Source organism: Stenella coeruleoalba, assembly GCF_951394435.1.
Source record: "Stenella coeruleoalba genome assembly, chromosome: 4".
Lineage (NCBI taxonomy): Eukaryota > Metazoa > Chordata > Mammalia > Artiodactyla > Delphinidae > Stenella > Stenella coeruleoalba.
The window spans coordinates 133,215,732-133,235,469 of record NC_137149.1 but is presented as its reverse complement, the minus strand read 5'-3'; the positions used below and the strand labels follow the sequence as shown (position 1 = coordinate 133,235,469).

General features: G+C 38.6%; 2 protein-coding genes across 2 annotated transcripts in view; both read right to left on the bottom strand.

Moving 5' to 3' along the window:
- Window positions 1-19,738, bottom strand: part of EIF4E (eukaryotic translation initiation factor 4E) — a 110,407-nt gene that overhangs the window by 48,815 nt on the left and 41,854 nt on the right. The window contains exon 2 of the mRNA XM_079920388.1: window positions 6,104-6,150. Coding sequence (XP_079776514.1) covers window positions 6,104-6,150 — 47 coding nt within the window. The remainder of the gene's footprint in view (window positions 1-6,103; window positions 6,151-19,738) is intronic.
- Window positions 18,638-19,625, bottom strand: LOC307185692 (proline-rich protein 13-like). Its single transcript, XM_079920091.1, has one exon. The coding sequence runs from the start codon at window positions 19,509-19,511 to the stop codon at window positions 19,089-19,091; it is 423 nt and encodes a 140-aa protein (XP_079776217.1). The 5' UTR covers window positions 19,512-19,625; the 3' UTR covers window positions 18,638-19,088.

The following is a 19,738-nucleotide window of genomic DNA, read 5'->3' as shown; positions in this document are numbered from 1 at the left end:
CATACTACAACTGAAACTTTTTCAAAACTGCTTGACTCTTTGCCAGACCTTTCACCAAAATTACTAAAAGTACAAAGGTAGATGAGAGTAAATTCCACGTTTGCAAATTTTTTTTCAATTTCACTACACTGTTTTCACTAGCAAAATGTTTTAACTGGCAAAACATATGAATTGACAGGTCCAGAAACCAAATGTAAAGGGGGAGAAGAAGAGTGACCATTCACTTTCTTTAGAAATCAATGCACAAAGTTCTGGACCAGTATGGCCAGGATAACTACTTGTTTAGTCCTCAAATTTAGACACCAAGGTGATATTTTCTTCTTGGTGATATTTTCTTAAGATTCTATACTTTGGATATCAGTTAGCCAACACTGTAGTACAACAGAAACTAAAAATAAATGTCCACATACTTTTAGAACTGTAGCAAAGTATCTATTAAGTTTATCAAATTAATCTTTCCAAGTCACACAAGGAACACACGTTAAATGCCTATGGGAAAGACAGCGTCATGGTTAAGAACACACACTCTGGAACATGGTTGCTTTAGTTTGAACTCCACCCCACCACTTATTAGCTCTGTGATCTTGGGCAAGTTAGTCACACAAAGTTACTTAATCTCTCCGTGCCTTGGTTTCCTCAACTGTGAAATAAGAATAATACCTACCTCATCGATTTGCTGTTAAAAATTAAATGAATAAATATATGTAAAGCACTTAGTAAGGTGCCTGACATACACTAAGTGCTTTGTGTTAGCTATTATTAAGATATAAAAATCACCTACATTAAAAATCACTGTTACAGACTGTGTTTAAAATATCATTTTTATTCAGTTGCTTAGAACTCTAAATCTATAGCCCTGGAAATTCAATGCTGGGTCCTAATTTGTCATAATTCCATAGAAACTTACTGAACACAGTAAGCCAAAACTACAGCTTCCTATTGTTTCTATGGAAGATGTATCAAAAGTTCCAACTGGGAAAAACAATCTTATTTTTCTGACCACATTCTCAGGTTCTAGAAGGGACTACTTAGTACTTAAGAGACAAAAGCCATCCTTTCTTTTTTCTCCAGGCATGTACAGGAACTTTTAAAGAAACACTAGTGATTTTTACAGTAAGGAGCAGGAAGACTATCTGTGGGTTATGGGTCATAAGCCTTGTATTTCTTAATAATGGCAAAGAAATGATAAAGTCGGCTATGTAAATCTCCTAGCAAAGAGAGGAAAAAGTGAGTACAACTTTGCATGGATACACCTACATGCAGCACACCTATGGAATATTAACTTTATCTAGTTCTTTTTTTAAAAATAAATTTATTTATTTTTGGCTGTGTTGGGTCTTCACTGCTGTGAGCGGGGCTACTCTTCATTGTGGTGCACTGGCTTCTCATTGAGGTGGCTTCTCTTGTTGCAGAGCATGGTCTCTAGGTGCACGGCCTTCAGTAGTCGTGGCACGTGGGCTTCAGTAGTCGTGGCATGTGGGCTTCAGTAGTTGTGGCTCACAGGCTCTAGAGTGCAGGCTCAGCAGTTGTGGCGCACAGGCTTTGTTCCTCCGCGGCATGTGGAATCTTTCCAGACCAGGGCTCGAACCCATGTCCCCTGCATTGGCAGGCGGATTCTTAACCACTGCGCCACCAGGGAAGTCCTCTATCTAGTTCTTCATAACTGATAAATTTTCATCCCTGAATAGTGCATTTGAAAATCAAAACCACTATATCTTATTCCCATTTTTCAGCCAGACTTAGAAATTTCCATCTTCAAGGTCACACAGATATTAAAATTAGACTATAATTCTGGCTCGTTTCCACTTCTCAAAAAACCCTCTATGACAAAAATGGAGCAACTCAGAGGTACCAGAGGAGCAAGGAAGTTTCTAATAGTAGCAGAGAAGTAATAGAAGAAATTACCATTGCTAGAACAAGTACTTCACAGGTTGCTTGTTACATCCAGGACTGCTGGTACTTCTCCTATATTCTTAACCTTATATAAATTAAATAGAATACTTTAAAAAAAATTTTGCATAGAATTTTCTGTCCAAATTGGATTAAGGTTACATAATTCATTAAACATTTTATTCTCTGCAACTTTGGTGTGTAAAACTATGTCTATTTCTAAACTGGACTTCTCTAAGTCAAATAATTAGGCATAATTTTAATTCAGAGTAAAAAACAAAGTGAAATCTAAAATATAAACACCGGAACTAAATTTGTTTGGTTTATGAATGAACTTTGATATACTGGGTTCTTTCTTTTTTTTTTGCAGTACGTGGGCCTCTCACTTTTGTGGCCTCTCCCGCTGCGGAGCACAGGCTCTGGAAGCTCAGGCCCAGCGGCCATGGCTCACGGGCCCAGCCGCTCCGCGGCATGTGGGATCCTCCCAGACCGGGGCACGAACCTGCGTCCCCTGCATCGGCAGGCGGACTCTCAACCACTGCACCACCGGGGAAGCCCCTGGGTTCTTTCTTAAAGCAAAAATATGCATATTAATTTGCAAGGTCTGCTTGTTAATCAATAGTCTTTGGTTAGCAAAAATACATGGCATTATATAACAACGTATTTGTCAACACGTATTTAAGACTTATTTACTTTTAATAAACTCTTTGCAATACAAAACGTGTTTCTAAAGGATAAAAAAAGGAAACATTAGATCAGCTGATTGTCCAAGTTGATTCCATTTATGAAACTAATGTACAGTTTAAAAAATTCAAGAGATACAATGTAAAAACAAGTAAAATTATATACCTTCAGTTTAACTAAATAAACCAAAATCTCTTACCTTTAAAAGAACTACAAGTCAAAAAAACCCCAATAATGAAGAATGAAGAATGAAGATAAAAGCTGCCAAAACCCACGACCCACTGGAGGTAAGATGGCCTGCCACCTTCGCCAACTGGTATTAAGTCTAACTTTGATCTACCCACAAAGTCTAATTTTGACCTAACCACAATTTAAATGCCAATAGAATAGGAGAGTATTGTTTATCCCAATGTTCAAAACTTTGCCATATTACCTGTTAAGAGGTAAAATGCTGCCTTTAATATACCTATCAAGCTTGTCAACAAGTTTAATATTTGTAAGCCATTTCTTTTATGTGTCTGTGTGTATTTTGTTGTGGGGTTTTTTGTTTTTTTTGGAAGTATAGTTGATTTACAATGTTGTGTTAGTTTCAGGTGTATTAGCAAAGTAATTCAGTTATATATATATATATATATATATATACACACACACACATGTGTGTATATATGTACATATATATTTTTTCAGATTCTTTTCCATTATAGGTTATTATAAGATACTTAATATAGCTCCCTGTGCTCTATAGTAGGTCCCTGTTGTTTATCTATTTTATACAGTGTGTATCTGTTAATCCCAAACTCCTAATTTATCCCTTCCTCCTCCCTTTCCCCTTTGGTAACCATAAATTTGTTTTCTATGTCTGTGAATCTATTCCTGTTTTGTAAATAAGTTCACTTGTATAATTTTTTTAGATTCCATGTAAGCCATTTCTTAATCTAAATGATCTTATACACACACACTTGAGAAGCGCACAATATCAAACTGAAAATGACTGATATTTTACTTAATTTCCATAAATAAAAATTCCCTGAATGCCTTCAAAGGTGGGACAAGCAGAAAAAACCCATGACTCTAGGTGCTTCTGATTATGCTCAGCAAAAAATAAGGAAACTCACAAGCTAGCTGAAATAGCAATGAACAAATATGCTTTTTGTAGGCTTTTACATGGATACCTCAATTGCAGCAAATACTAATCAGCTGCTTAAAAAATATATATATACCACTATTTAAAATTGTCAAAAAGAATTCTAAATGACTAACCTGTGGACAAAGGTGCATTAAAAGTACTTTAAACTTGCATTTTTCACTAAAAATAAACACAAGATTATTTTACATGCATCCTCACTCTATTATAGCTTCAATCTGGCTTTTGACTTTCACACACTAAGTTTTTAGGTTCCCTACTCCCCAAATTTAAATGCAGCATTGAAATCTCCCTGGGGTCAGCACTAGAAGGAATGCTATACTGCATCATTGACCAGATCACTGGAAATTAAGTTCCTAAAATTTACACTGAACAAGGTATAGAATCACATTTTGTATAACTCTGTATCCTAAAGAACACTTGGTACAAGGTCCTAAATGTATCAGGAGCTATAAATATTTACTGACTCAAAACAGTCCTTCAACACTTTTTAGTTTTGTTCCATGTTGTTGAAACAAAACAGCATAGCCTGCAAAACCCAAAGGCCCTAAATGTTACTGAAACTTCACAGACTACATTGTTTTATTGTTTAGAGGTTTTAGCCTTGCCCTTATTACCAGCTGTAATGCTTTTACTGACGCTGGTACGGTCGGTAGGAGTTGATCCAGTCAGAAGTAGTATCAGAGTCCATAAAAGGGTTTTAAGTTCAAGTTTTACATATTTATCTTTTATCTATTTAACATTAATGTTCTAAAAATCATTTAACTGTATCAGCAACTTAATAAAGTTCTGTAGTCAACCTAATTTCCAGGAATGTAAATAAACACTGGTACCAATAAAAGAATAAGTAACCAAGCAGGAAATGTGCCTTAAGTTCTGGCAACAAGGTAAGGATAGTGTTTAAGTCAATGTAATGAAAAATAAGCATTTTTGTATTCTATAGACCTTTTCATAACTAATTTTTTAATAGTTATAAAAGTCTTTAAAAAGTCAAAGCAAATTGGGAAGCCATTATCAAAATCACAAACTACCATTAAAGATATATGAAAATATCCGGCAACCAAGGTCCAGAACTGGTTCCAGGGTATCAAAGGTTTTCTGGTTAATGTATTATGCCTCTAAAATATCACTTAGATGCAACATTCCTGAAACGGCAACACAGACCTAGAAGTTTCAGTGAGCCACTGCCGGCAAACCCAAACTATGACAAAGATACTCCCTCCTTTGGACGGTTATCAATCAACTTGGTGCTCTGGGATCAGCTTGCTTGAAAGAAGTTTAAGATGGTGCCCAAACTGGGAGAGAAACCAGTAGAACGGATAAAGAGAAAATCAAATGGAAAAGTAACTTTAAAAGTTAAGTTCCTATTTCCAATAATCTGTGCCTGAGGAACCTTCCAGACGAAAAAGACAGATTCGGAAGAACAGACGGATCTACACCCACTCGCATTCTCTGAGGCGTGAGCACTGCGCGGAAACGATGAATGAATGGGAGACGGGCGCGTGTGAAATGCAGCAGGTCCGGCCGGCAACCAGACCAGCAGCAGCTATCCGTAGGCCTCGCTCCTCCCCCTTCCCTCCTCCATGACAGCCCAGCCTCCAGCATGGAGGGGCGAGGACAATGTGATCCCCCGGCTAACCACCACCACCACCCTTCATCCTACTCGCAGAGCTTTACCCTGTGACACGGGGTTCTCCTTCCCACTCCAAACCCTTCTCGCCTCCCCTGCAGCCCACCCCGGCGACTCTTGGACGCGCCGGCGTAACATGCGCTGGCCGCTCTCGGCTCCCCTAGGCGAGGTCGAAGCTTCTCCGCGCACGCCGCGGCACCATTCCCGCCCAACTCACCCTAGGGCAACGCGCGCCCACCGGCTCCCTGGCCCACCAGTCTAAGGAGTTCCGGCGCGCGCTCCGCACCCGAGCCCCTGGGCTAAAGCGAGGGAGGGAGACACGGAAAGGCTGCCCCAAGGCTCCCTCCATCTCATTCCAGGCCGGTTCGCCGCCCACCCTCCCTGCGGATCCGGGCGCCAGCTCGGAGACGACCCAGCGCCCTCCTATCCCGAAGACACAATTCCCACACACCTAGCCCAGGGCCCAGGTCGCCCTCCACCCTCGAACCCCCTCGCGGCTCCGCCTGAGGCGCCGCCCCTCCCCCACACCTCTCCGCGAGCTCTCGGGCCCCCAGCAGAACGTGGGCTCTACACGCCGTCGCGGCCAACCTCCGGGGCGCCCCCAGTTGTCCGCGGGGAGGTCAGGCCCACGAAGAGGGGGAGGGGGCGGCAAGGGGTAGCGTGCGCACCGGGAACGCGGTCCCGCGGGGTCCCCGAGTGCGAAGGGAGATGGAGCGTGCGGGCCTGTGGGGGTGGGGGCCAAAAGCAATACTCACCGGTTCCACAGTCGCCATCTTAGATCGATCTGATCGCACAACCGCTCCTGAAGGGGGGGGTGAGAGGAAAAAAATGAGATTCAAACCGCATTGGCCGGCTTCTGTTCACGTGACGGACGTGTCCGTTTGGCCCTGGCGGCGCCTGCGCAAGACTGCGGCGGCGTGTTTAACGAGAGGCTTCTGGGAAGTGGAGTCTTTCTCCTGTCTTTCTCTCTCGTTTTCGTTTTTTTTTTTCTTTCAGGCAAAGAAGTTTAAAAAAAAAAGGACTGGTCACGTGGTCGATGGGTACCGTGCGCGGTTCTCGGCGCGGCGGACACACGCGTTCTGGAGGGTGGTTTTCAGTCCTCTGCTCTTCCGCCTGGATAGCTGCTGTCGCACTTACTGCCAGGCATGCCTGCTGTACCCTTTGTCGCCCTGTCCTCCCATCTTTCCCGAAAGGTTGGGAACCGTAGGTTCAGCACGCACAATAAGGCTTCGTTTGCTTAGTTGAGGTCCTAGAACAAGTTGCCTGTGTGTTCATTTAATTTTCTTTTGACTGCACACCATTTTCTCTTAGTTTCAAAAAGAGGCGGCGATGGAGAATCGTTTAAGCAGGCAACCCTCCCCGGTCCCCCGGCTCCGCTAACGCTGGTGGTCACTCATGGCCATCACTGCCAAAAGGGGTGGCGGGGCTGCCCACAGTACCCACTTGCCACAGGTTGGGGGAGGGGGAGTGCACCCGACAGCGTTTCCTGTTCCAACTCCTGAGATTAAGACCTCAAGGCTAAGGCTTGCGTGGAAGTAAAAATCATTTGCAAGTTGGGTCCTCTCGCTTCCACTGTTCTGCTTTAACGTGATCGGAACTAGTCCAAGTCCGGGTGCCAGCCAGGGAAGCCACTCCGGCCCCCGCTGACTAAGCCCTGGATTGACCGTCAGGAGTCGTTAGGCCGGGTCAACTATGACTCGACGTTGACTCATTCTCCTTGGGCGAGTGACTTAATCATTCAGTGCCCTAGCTTTTTCATTTATGAACCACAGATGATAATACACTTCCCTCACAAGGGTGTGCTATGCTAATGATTGTAACCAGCTTTGAAAATGAATCGGACTCCCTAAATGCTTCAGAATAGTCAACCTCGTGCCTTCCTAAGGATCAGCGGCTTTCCCTGTTTTTTTTTTTAAACAATGTTTAATTTTTTTCTTTCGTGCACTTTCTTACATTATCATGTACACCAATGCAATTTTAAAGTTTCAAGACAAGTTTTTTTTTTGAACTGTACCTACCCTCCATGGAGACTTTAATGTTCAGGAAAATAGTGTTATATTCACAATAATCACTGGTAATTAGAAATTTATCCCTACAGTGGCATCCTATATTTCCTGTCCCTGTAAGATGCTGTGCTGTCATTTCTCAAGACAGTGTTATTCTGCATGGTTATTAATACAAAAAACAGAGGTAAAGAAATCTAGTAGAGTGCTACTGTAAGGCTTTAATGAGGAAGACATACGATTACTGTTTTCCATGCTGCTTAAGAATGTTAACACCAGAAAAATCAGTATAAGCAGGTTGCCTGTGCCTGCCTGCTTACAGTGTTGCTGATGTCCAGAGCTGTGTCATACCTATTACTGACTACATAATGGTCGCTTGAGTTGGCTAACACATAATTGAGGCTGTAATAACTCAAAACCATTGCCTGATCATAGGCTTTGGTTTACCTGGATGTCAGACACGATTAATAAAAGCTTTTGACCAACTTAGCTCTAGTAGGTTTAAAGTAGAAAGAATTCTGAAAACATAAAATAAATGGATAAATGAATTTCTATTTAGACTATCTACTCTTAGTTAACCTATCCAAAGTAATTATAGTCGACCTCAGTGATACTTTCTGTTGTTTAAAAGTAGTATCCTGTTATCTTCTTTGAAGAGATAGTATATATGTATTATTTTCCCAATGCTGCTAGATAATAGAACAAAAGAGATTTAAAGAGATTTCAGTGGGACTGAATACCAGTGATGTTCTTAAAACTTCCTTTTAATAATAGCTTCCATTATTTTAACTTTTCTCTTGATCAAAACACACCTCACTTTTGTCAATCATCCTAGTACTTCTACTATACATGTATAGTAGAAGTATATATATATACTCCTCTTTGGAGCTTAATTTCTCTCCATTTTCTATGAGCTTTGTTGCATGTGTTTTATGACACATTCATGTGTCTTTTCCTAATATTACCATTAGACTCTACCATGTCAAAGACTTGGTGATTAGGTTTTTATCTATGTGTGTATATGGTTGTTTTGCTTTTGCCAATCTGAAATATTTTATTCTTTTTTTTTTTTTTTTTTTTGCGGTACACGGGCCTCTGACTGCTGTAGCCTCTCCCGTAGTGGAGCACAGGCTCTGGACGTGCAGGCTCAGCGGCCATGGCTCATGGGCGAAATATTTTATTCTTTATTAATCTATTAATGCACAAAAAAGTACATTTGTTACATTACTACCATATTTGTGCTTGTACTTAAAGGAAAGAGTAATAAAAAAGATATTTGAAATGGGATATGGTATTGAAACACTATTCTACTTGTTGGAGTTATCTAGTTAATACATAATTAATGGCCCAGCATAGTATCATGGTAACTATTATTTAAAATCCTGGAAAATAAATAAATAAATAAATGCCTGGAATGATTGGTTATCATTTAGCATCTGTAAATAGTCATGATCTTTTCTCTACCTAATATAATCCTGAAGCTGGTATATCACTAGTCTTTATAGATCTAACTCATGGTAAAGAGACTTTAAATAATTTAATAGAACGCATCATAATAAAAACAGCACATCATTTTTATCATGTATTTTGTCATTGGAATTTTATTTAGGTTTTCTAAATAATCAAAATCATTGTCTTGCTGGGCATTGTTCAACTGTGGTTCAAACTGATCACATCTGCTATAAAAATATTACTACTACACTGTCTAGGATTTAAAAAAAAACAGGCCTTGGAATTTTAGACATTCTGTTTAAATTAGTTGCCTTTCTTAGACTTGGATTAGTACTAAGCAATCGTTTTTTCTTAAAATGAATAGGTTTTGAGACTGAAGATATGAAATCGCATAATAAAGTAAATGATCCTTAATATTTTCATTTTGGGTATTAACTTTAGATATAATCTAAACCAACCTCTAGTTAACACTTTTTTTAAAACCTTTTTCACTCTCTTTTTAAACTTAGTTATACTTTATACTCTATTTTTTAAATTGTTATTGTCACTTTCTACAGTGATGTTACTTTAGGAAAGACCTAAAATGATGGCTTCAAACAGGATAAATAATCCTTTAAATTACAATTATATAGTTTAGTATGTGAGAGCATGAGCTCCAATGTCAAATTTTCTTGGTTCATAATCCCAATTCTCCCCTTTACTGTGACCACATGCAGATTATTTAGTCTCTTTGTGCTTCATTTTGTCATCAGTTAGATAGGCACAATAACAGTACATATCTTGCATGGTTAGTGTGAGAAATGAGTTAATCCATGTAACTTATTTAGAATAGTTCTTAGAATATAGTAAGCACTCAATGTAACTATAATTACCATGATGTAATATTATATTAACATAAATTTATTATTTCTACTTTTTGTATAGTGTAATATGCTTAAGAATTCTTCTGTGCAGAGAACCAACCCCCGCCCATTATCTTTAAGGATATTCCAAGCTTTCAGAGTCAACTATTGATTTCTTATAACATACCACATATTTTTCACATCAATTAATTCATTTGACCTTTATAACAAATATGTGAATTAAAAATTATCACCCCCATCTTATAGATAAAGAAACAGACTCAGTAAAGTAGGGGACACAGGCAAGTCCACACAGCCAATGGGTGAGCTGGAATTCAAACCCAGTTCTCTTGACTCCAAGATTCTTTCTTCCATACCAGAGCTGCTTTCCTCTGATAGGGTCTTCCAAAATGCCTGTATCTCTTTGAAGGACTTCAAAACTGACAATTCAAGAAGTACTAAGTTAGTAATGGGAAATGTGTAATATTTGAAGGATATTTAAAGGACATGGGAAGCCCAGGCACTTCCTTTCTGGACTGTTCTGTTTGGCATCCTAAGTCATAGATATATAAATAGTTCACTACCCATATAAAGAAGTGTGACTAAGAACAGAAAGGGTGCAGCTAACAAGCCAAAACAAGCACTCATTCACCTGACGATTGAGACAGTCACTTCGTTTCTTCCCTTGTTTCATTCAGATCTCTGTTCCAATGCCATCTCCTGAGGGAAGGCTTCCTTGACCACCCTATCTAAATTGCCATGCTCATTACTCTTTATCTCCTTAACCCTGCTTTATTTTTCTTCAGGCCACTTTATAACTCTAGCTCTAAACCCAGTATTATATTAAATATTATTTAATTAATCATTGGTTGCCTCCACTAGCAAAATGTTAGGTCCTTGATGATTTGTAGGTAGAATGCCAACAAATATTTGGGAAAAACCAAGATTTTTAAAACTTCACAGAATTCTAGCCTTAGGACTAACAATGTAATAGGAAAATTACTATATACCAGGTATCATGTTAAGCAGTTTATGTGCATTGATAATACCTCATTTTATCTTCAAAACAACATTCTGAGATAGATAAGGAAACTGAGGTTAAATAACTTTCCCAAGAACACAGTTCTGTCTTCAGGGCTCTTAACACTATATAATATTGACTAGATTGTAATTGGACTGCCTAATAAGAAAGATAATTGTCTGAAATACTGAGAAATAATCTGCAAAGAGTATGTGAAAAATTCATATAAGGAGTATGCTGGGTCAACAATAAGATACTATAAAGAAATGTAATTTACCTTTTAAAATTGAAATTAGAAAAAAATTTAAATGTAGTGGGATGAGATCAGTAGCTTTTAGAAATAACCCACAAGATTGTAAACACCCAAAATTCAGAGATTTGGGTGGAACTTCAGGGAAGCATGATTGGATTTTCATTGTTACATACATGAGTAAGTGCTTATATTGAACTTGTCTAAAGAAATATGTTAATGGGTGGGAGCTGGTCTGCTTACCATCTATAAAAGAGGAATCCAGAATGACAATATTTGACCACCTAGTTTTGTTCTAGGGACAGAGTGCCCTGGTGCAAAAATATGGATCTCTGGTCCATTTGGCCCTCATTGGGGACAGTTTCTTGAGGACACCAGAACTAATTCTCCTTGTTTGGTTCCAGGTTTACCAAGCGACCATATGATGAACATATCTTCTGGTATTGATTTGTATATATGTAGGGCTGATATGGATACACGAATGTCTAGACTAGTTATATTGCTCAGAGTCCATCTTAACTGGCACTAAATTTTTAGTTTGTTTTACTTACACTCTATGAGCTTGGCTAAAAGAAAACTACCCCTGTGGACTGGATTTTCTCTGTGTCCTCAGATTGTGATGATTCTCGGAGGAAACACCAATCTACAGGAATGGTCTGGTTGGCTACCTTCCCCAGGACTTGCCATGTGCCTTTCTACTCCAACAGCATCGTTGGAGACCTGTGAATTAGAAATTTTTGATTCACCTGCCTCTAAACTCTTATTTTAAATTCAGAGTTTGAGAGATACCAATCCTCATTCAGGACACTGCTCAGAAACATGGGATGTACTAAAAATTCTCAGATATCACCCTATGTGTTTCAAGTAGCTAATGGAAAACCGTGATTATTGTTTTGTTAAAAATAAATAATAAAATAATGGTAATAATACTCGCAAGAGAGCCATTTATATCTTTTTAAAAAATGACAAATCACTATTAAAGACTTACTATTTGGGGAGAACTTTTGTCAGGTCTGTGGATGCATTTAGTACAAACTGACCAACAGTATTCACAGCTCTGAAATGGAAAGTTAAGAAACGGGTCTATACTTTTATCATATCAGTGCCTGAGATTATCAGGTTTTAAGAAGGGGAAAAGGGTTTGATCTAGATATGCGTATTAGCAGACTGGATGTACTTAGCTTATAAAAAGTGACTTCTGGAAAATGAAAAAAATTACTATGCTGGGCAGATTTATGAAACAAACTGTTAGTTTAATTGCCAGGCAATTTATGGAAACAGAACCTTAAAGAAAAAAATCTGACCTTGCTTAAAAGTTTTTCCATATAGGCTTATATGCTTTTCCTCCCTGAAAGGTAAGAGAATAGGTTCACATGAGAGTTAAATACCTATTTTATTGTACAGTAAAATAAGATGGCAAGATAAGTAAACACGATCCTATTCCTTTATTAGAGCTTAACTTTTACATTCTGAAAGAGATTTGGGCAATATATAGGAAAATGTCAGCAGTCATTGTTGAAATTTTAAAACTAAGGGGAAATTATTGTTTTGTTAGTTACAAAAAGGATTAGCTAGGGCTTCCCTGGTGGCGCAGTGGTTGAGAGTCCGCCTGCCAATGCAGGGGACACGGGTTTGTGTCCTAGTCTGGGAAGATCCCACATGCCACGGTGCGGCTGGGCCCGTGAGCCCTGGCCGCTGAGCCTGAGTGTCTGGAGTCTATGCTCCGCAACGGGAGAGGCCACAACAGTGAGAGGCCCGTGTACCTCAAAAAATAAATAAATAAATAAATAAAAGGATTAGCTAAATGTAATTAATACTTGAAGAAAAGGGAAATTATTGTTTTGTTAGTTACAAAAAGGATTAGCTAAATGTAATTAATACTTGAAGAGCAGAGCGATACTTGACTGAAAATATTTAAGTGAAAATATTTAAATATTTTAACTTATTAACTTTTGTTTATTTTTTTGTCTTAAAAAGGAATGTTGGGCTTCCCTGGTGGCGCAGGGGTTGAGAATCCACCTGCCAATGCAGGGGACACGGGTTCGAGCCCTGGTCCGGGAAGATCCCACATGCAGAGGAGCAACTAAGCCCGTGCGCCACAACTACTGAGCCTGCGCTCTAGAGCCCGCGAGCCACAACTACAGAAGCCTGTGCGCCTAGAGCCCGTGCTCCGCAACTAGAGAAGCCACCGCAATGAGAAGACTGCGCAACGCAAGGAAGTAGCCCCTGCTCACTGCAACTAGAGAAAGCCCGCGTGCAGCAACAAAGACCCAACGCAGCCAAAAAAAAAGAGGAATGTTACATTGCATGTCAACTGTACCACAATAAAACTTTTTTTTCAAAGAGCCGAAAAAAGGTAATGTTAAATATAGGAAATTCATGCTATTTTCTGAAACTGCCTAGGGGGTAAAAGTATTTAAAGTACTCATAAAGAAACTTGGAACTATGTTCTTATTTTGGGAGACTAAACCAGATATCTGATAGAAGATAATATTACTTAAAAGCCTTGTGTTCAGCTCCATCAAAAGAAAAAAAAAAGAAATCACACCCATACCAAGTGAGGAATTTGTTATTTATTTGCTCTTTAACTTGGAGCTGGACTTTAGCAAAACCTTTCATGTTAGGGGATGGGACAACAGCTTAAACTGGTTTGGATCTATAAATTAAACTTTCGTTTTTCAAAATGTAAGGAGGGAATTCCCCGGCGTTCCAGTGGTTAGGACTCCACACTTTCACTGTCAGGGGCCCGGGTTGGATCCCTGGTTGGGGAACTAAGATCCTGCAAGCCGCGTGGCCAAAAAAAAAAAAAAAAAAAAAAAAAGAACAAACAAACAAACAAACAAAACATGTTTAAGGAACCCTGGAGTAGAATTGGAATTTTAAAAATTATTCTATTATTCTTATTGTTTTTATACTGTTCTTCCCCTTGGTGATTTTTTTCTTTTCTTCTTTTTTTTTTTTTTTTGTTTTTTAGCCCCTTGGTGATTTTTTAAATGCATTTAATCTTATATAATGGTTTCATTTTAAACACAATATAACAAACATCATTAAAGAAATTTTTTTTTAAAAAAGGAAAATCTTCCCTACTACCCTAATACATCAATATGCCAACATTTTATGCTCTTACAATTATAGGTCACATACAGTTTTGAACTGTATTTTTCACGTGATCTCTTATTGAGAATATTTTGGACACTGTAGACTAGATAATACTTTTTAAACATTTTATTTTGAAAAATTATCAAACTTACAGAATAGTTGCAGTAGTAACTTCCACAAACCCTTCTAAAGTAAACAATCGTTAACATGTTGCCTTGTCTCTCAATCTTTCATTATTTCTGAGCCATTTGAGAGCAAGTTGCAGACATAATGAGCTCTAAATACTTCAACATGTTCCTCCTAAGTATGAAAATATTTTCTTACAGAGCCATAACACAATTAAATCAGGAAATGTAATATTCAACACTTTTATCTAAAATTTAATCATCGAATCAATATTCAAATTTTGCCAATTGTTCGAATAATTAGTTTTATAAATTTTTTTTTCCAATCTAGGATCATGCATTGCATTAGTTGTCATGTCTCTTCAGCTTAATCTGAAACAGTTCCTCAGCTTGTCTTTTGAAACAATGACACTCAAAAGTAAAGGACAGTTGTTTTGAAGAATATCCCTTAATTTGGTTTATGTGATTGTTTCCTACGATGCTGTTAGGATTATTGTGGACTTCTTATGTTGATACAACACTTTTAAACTTGTACATTTTTGGCAGAAATTCTATGTAATATTGTGTCCTTCCTAGAGCATCACATCAACATTGGTAGCATTAGCGGCCTCAGAATATTTCACTAAGTAGATATATTACAATACCTAATTCTCCATGGCTACATATTCAGGTTATTTCCAGTTTTCTCCTATTATGAATAATGCTCTAATGCATACATTCAAGAGAAATTTATTTTCATATTTTAGATAATTACTTCAGGATAAATTTTCAGCAATGGAATTAAATGGTTTATAGAATACAACACAACTTTCACTTTTTATACATATTGGAATTCATATTGCTCTCCAAAAATGTTGTATCAACCTAACAGGTTACAACAAGCATCAGCATTTGGCCTTAAAGGAATTAAAATTTATTTATTTATTATTATTATTTTTTAACATCTTTATTGGGGTATAATTGCTTTACAATGGTGTGTTAGTTTCTGCTTTATAACAAAGTGAATCAGTCATACATAAACATATATTCCCATATGTCTTCCCTCTTGCATCTCCCTCCCTCCCACCCTCCCTATCCCACCCCTCCAGGCTGTCACGAAGCACCGAGCCAATATCCCTGTGCCATGCGGCTGCTTCCCACTAGCTATCTACCTTACTACGTTTGTTAGTGTATATATGTCCATGACTCTCTCGCCCTGTCACAGCTCACCCTTCCCCCTCCCCATAACCTCAAGTCCGTTCTCTAGGAGGTCTGCGTCTTTATTTCTGCCTTACCCCTAGGTTCTTCATGACATTTTTTTTTTCTTAAATTCCATATATATGTGTTAGCATACGGTATTTGTCTTTTTCTTTCTGACTTACTTCACTCTGTATGACAGACTCTAGGTCCATCCACCTCACTACAAATAACTCAATTTTGTTTCTTTTTATGGCTGAGTAATATTCCATTGTATATATGTGCCACATCTTCTTTATCCATTCATCCGATGATGGGCACTTAGGTTGTTTCCATCTCTGGGCTATTGTAAATAGAGCTGCAATGAACATTTTGGTACATGACTCTTTTTGAATTTTGGTTTTCTCAGGGTATATGCCCAGTAGTGGGATTGCTGGGTCATATGGTAGTTCTATTTGTAGTTTTTTAAGGAACCTCCATACTGTTCTCCATAGTGGCTGAACCAATTCACATTCCCACCAGCAGTGCAAGAGTGTTCCCTTTTCTCCACACACTCTCCAGCATTTATTGTTTCTAGATTTTTTGATGATGGCCATTCTGACTGGTGTGAGATGATATCTCATTGTACTTTTGATTTGCATTTCTCTAATGATTAATGATGTTGAGCATTCTTTGATGTGTTTGTTGGCAGTCTGTATATCTTCTTTGGAGAAATGTCTATTTACGTCTTCTGCCCATTTTTGGATTGGGTTGTTTGTTTTTTTGTTATTGAGCTGCGTGAGCTGCTTGTAAATTTTGGAGATTAATCCTTTGTCAGTTGCTTCATTTGCAAATATTTTCTCCCATTCTGAGGGTTGTCTTTTGGTCTTGTTTATGGTTTCCTTTGCTGTGCAAAAGCTTTGAAGTTTCATTAGGTCCCATTTGTTTATTTTTGTTTTTATTTCCATTACTCTAGGAGGTGGGTCAGAAAGGATCTTGCTGTGATTTATGTCATAGAGTGTTCTGCCTATGTTTTCCTCTAAGAGTTTGATAGTTTCTGGCCTTACATTTAGGTCTTTAATCCATTTTGAGCTTATTTTTGTGTATGGTGTTAGGGAGTGATCTAATCTCATACTTTTACATGTACCTGTCCAGTTTTCCCAGCACCACTTATTGAAGAGGCTGTCATTTCTCCACTGTACATTCCTGCCACCTTTATCAAAGATAAGGTGTCCATATGTGCATGGGTTTATCTCTGGGCTTTCTATCCTGTTCCATTGATCTATCTTTCTGTTTTTGTGCCAGTACCATACCGTCTTGATAACTGTAGCTTTGTAGTATAGTCTGAAGTCAGGGAGCCTGATTCCTCCAGTTCCTTTTTTCGTTCTCAAGATTGCTTTGGCTATTCGGGGTCTTTTGTGTTTCCATACAAATTGCAAAAATTTTTGTTCTAGTTCTGTGAAAAATGCCAGTGGTAGTTTGATAGGGATTGCATTGAATCTATAGATTGCTTTGGGTAGTAGAGTCATTTTCACAATGTTGATTCTTCCAATCCAAGAACATGGTATATCTCTCCATCTATTTGTATCATCTTTAATTTCTTTCATCAGTGTCTTATAATTTTCTGCATACAGGTCTTTTGTCTCCTTAGGTAGGTTTATTCCTAGATATTTTATTCTTTTTGTTGCAATGGTAAATGGGAGTGTTTTCTTGATTTCACTTTCAGCTTTTTCATCATTAGTATATAGGAATGCCAGAGATTTCTATGCATTAATTTTGTATCCTGCCACTTTACCAAATTCATTGATTAGCTCTAGTAGTTTTCTGGTAGCATCTTTAGGATTCTCTATGTATAGGATCATGTCATCTGCAAACAGTGACAGCTTTACTTCTTCTTCTCTGATTTGGATTCCTTTCATTTCCTTTTCTTCTCTGATTGCTGTGGCTAAAACTTCCAAAACTATGTTGAATAAGAGTGGTGAGAGTGGGCAACCTTGTCTTGTTCCTGATCTTAGTGGAAATGCTTTCAGTTTTTCACCATTGAGGATGATGTTTGCTGTGAGCTTGTCATATATGACCTTTATTATGTTGAGGAAAGTTCCCTCTATGCCTACTTTCTGCAGGGTTTTTATCATAAATGGGTGTTGAATTTTGTCAAAAGCTTTCTCTGCATCTATTGAGATGATCATATGGTTTTTCTCCTTCAATTTGTTAATATGGTTTATCACATTGATAGATTTGCATATGTTGAAGAATCCTTGCATTCCTGGAATAAACCCCACTTGATCATGGTGTATGATCCTTTAAATGTGCTGTTGGATTCTGTTTGCTAGTATTTTGTTGAGGATTTTTGCATCTATGTTCATCAGTGATATTGGCCTGTAGTTTTCTTTCTTTGTGACATCCTTGTCTGGTTTTGGTATCAAGGTGATGGTGGCCTCGTAGAAGGAGTTTGGGAGTGTTCCTCCCTCTGCTATATTTTGGAAGAGTTTGAGAAGGAAAGGTGTTAGCTCTTCTCTAAATGTTTGATAGAATTCACCTGTGAAGCCATCTGGTCCTGGGCTTTTCTTTGTTGGAAGATTTTTAATCACAGTTTCAATTTCAGTGCTTGTGATTGCTCTGTTCATATTTTCTATTTCTTCCTGATTCAGTCTTGGCAGGTTGTGCATTTCTAAGAATTTGTCCATTTCTTCCAGATTGTCCATTTTATTGGCATAGAGTTGCTTGTAGTAATCTCTCATGATCTCTTTTATTTCTGCAGTGTCAGTTGTTACCTCTCCTTTTTCATTTCTAATTCTATTGATTTGAGTCTTCTCCCTTTTTTTCTTGATAAGTCTGGCTAGTGGTTTATCTATTTTGTTTATCTTCTCAAAGAACCAGCTTTTAGTTTTATTGATCTTTGCTATAGTTTCCTTCATTACTTTTTTATTTATTTCTGATCTAATCTTTATGATTTCTTTCCTTCTGTTAACTTTGGGGTTTTTTTGTTCTTCTTTCTCTGATTGCTTTAGGTGCAAGGTTAGGTTGTTTATTTGAGATGTTTCCTGTTTCTTAAGGTAGGATTGTATTGCTATAAACTTCCCTCTTAGAACTGCTTTTGCTGCATCCCATAGGTTTTGGGTCGTTGTTTCTCCATTGTCATTTGTTTCTAGGTATTTTTTGATTTCCTCTTTGATTTCTTCAGTGATCACTTCGCAATTAAGTGGTGTATTGTTTAGCCTCCACGTTTTTGTATTTTTTACAGATTTTTTTCCTGTAATTGATATCTAGTCTTATAGTGTTGTGGTCGGAAAAGATACTTGATACGATTTCAATTTTCTTTTTTTTTTTTTTTTTTCCTGCTGGGAAATGTTTATTTGCCACTAAATCATCCAAGCATGCCACAATTACAAGAAAGATACAGGTTGCTTTTTCCTTTCCATAATTAAATTTCCACAGCATCTCCCCAATCATGAGTATTACAAAAGAAAGTAAAGAAATCACATTTTACAGATCTTAGACTTGTCTGCAGCATTTAGCTCAAATCTCACCATTTTCAAAAAATAGTTCTCCTGCAAAATTCACCAGCTAAAAGTTCTATCCAAGCAGTGGGAAGATGGCCTTTGCTAACCCATGGCAATTCTTTTCCCATTTTCCCTAGCCAGTTAGGGTTGAACAGCAGAGTGAGGCTTAGATTGCAGGGGTGGCGGGGGGAGGGACACAAGGGCTAATTTCCCCCAGTACAAGATGGCATCTGAAGCTTGATGGGAGAGCAGAACTGGAGAGACTTGAGGGAAGGGTCCAGGCCCTGTGTTCAGTCAGAGTCACTGCTGGAAGAGGAGGAGGAGGAGGAATGCTTGCCATGTTTGTGGTGTTTCTGCTTCTTTTTATGAGCTTTTCTGATTTTCTTTTGCATCTTCTTGTCAATCACCATTCCTGGTCCTACCATGCCAGGAGCCAATGGATTCACAGGACACATGCCAGGGGCAGGTGGTGGGTATGGAGGGGGGTAGGGACCTGAGGGTTGGCATCCTGGATACCCCGGTAGCACAGGGTGACAGGGCCCACCAGGGGGAAAGGCTGGATTCCCCTGGGGTGCTCCTGGGGGAGTGGGAAAGGGGCCTGGAGGAAAGGTAGGGGTGGCAGGTAGTGGATGGGCAGGATTGCAACCTCCAGGGTACCCGACGTTAGGGGGGTGTGGATATGGCCCTTGCTGCCCGGCATTGGGATTCCACATGTTCAGCTATTTCTTCCAGCCCAGGAATGGAAGAAGGAGGAAACTGAGGAATCCAGGCATCCAGTCACCTCTACACCACTGCTTGGGTGGACTCCTCCTTTCAGCCTCCACTCCGATTTCAATTTTCTTAAATTTACCAAGGTTAGATTTGTGACCCAAGATATGATCTATCCTGGAGACTGTTCCATGAGCACTTGAGAAAAATGTGTATTCTGTTGTTTTTGGAT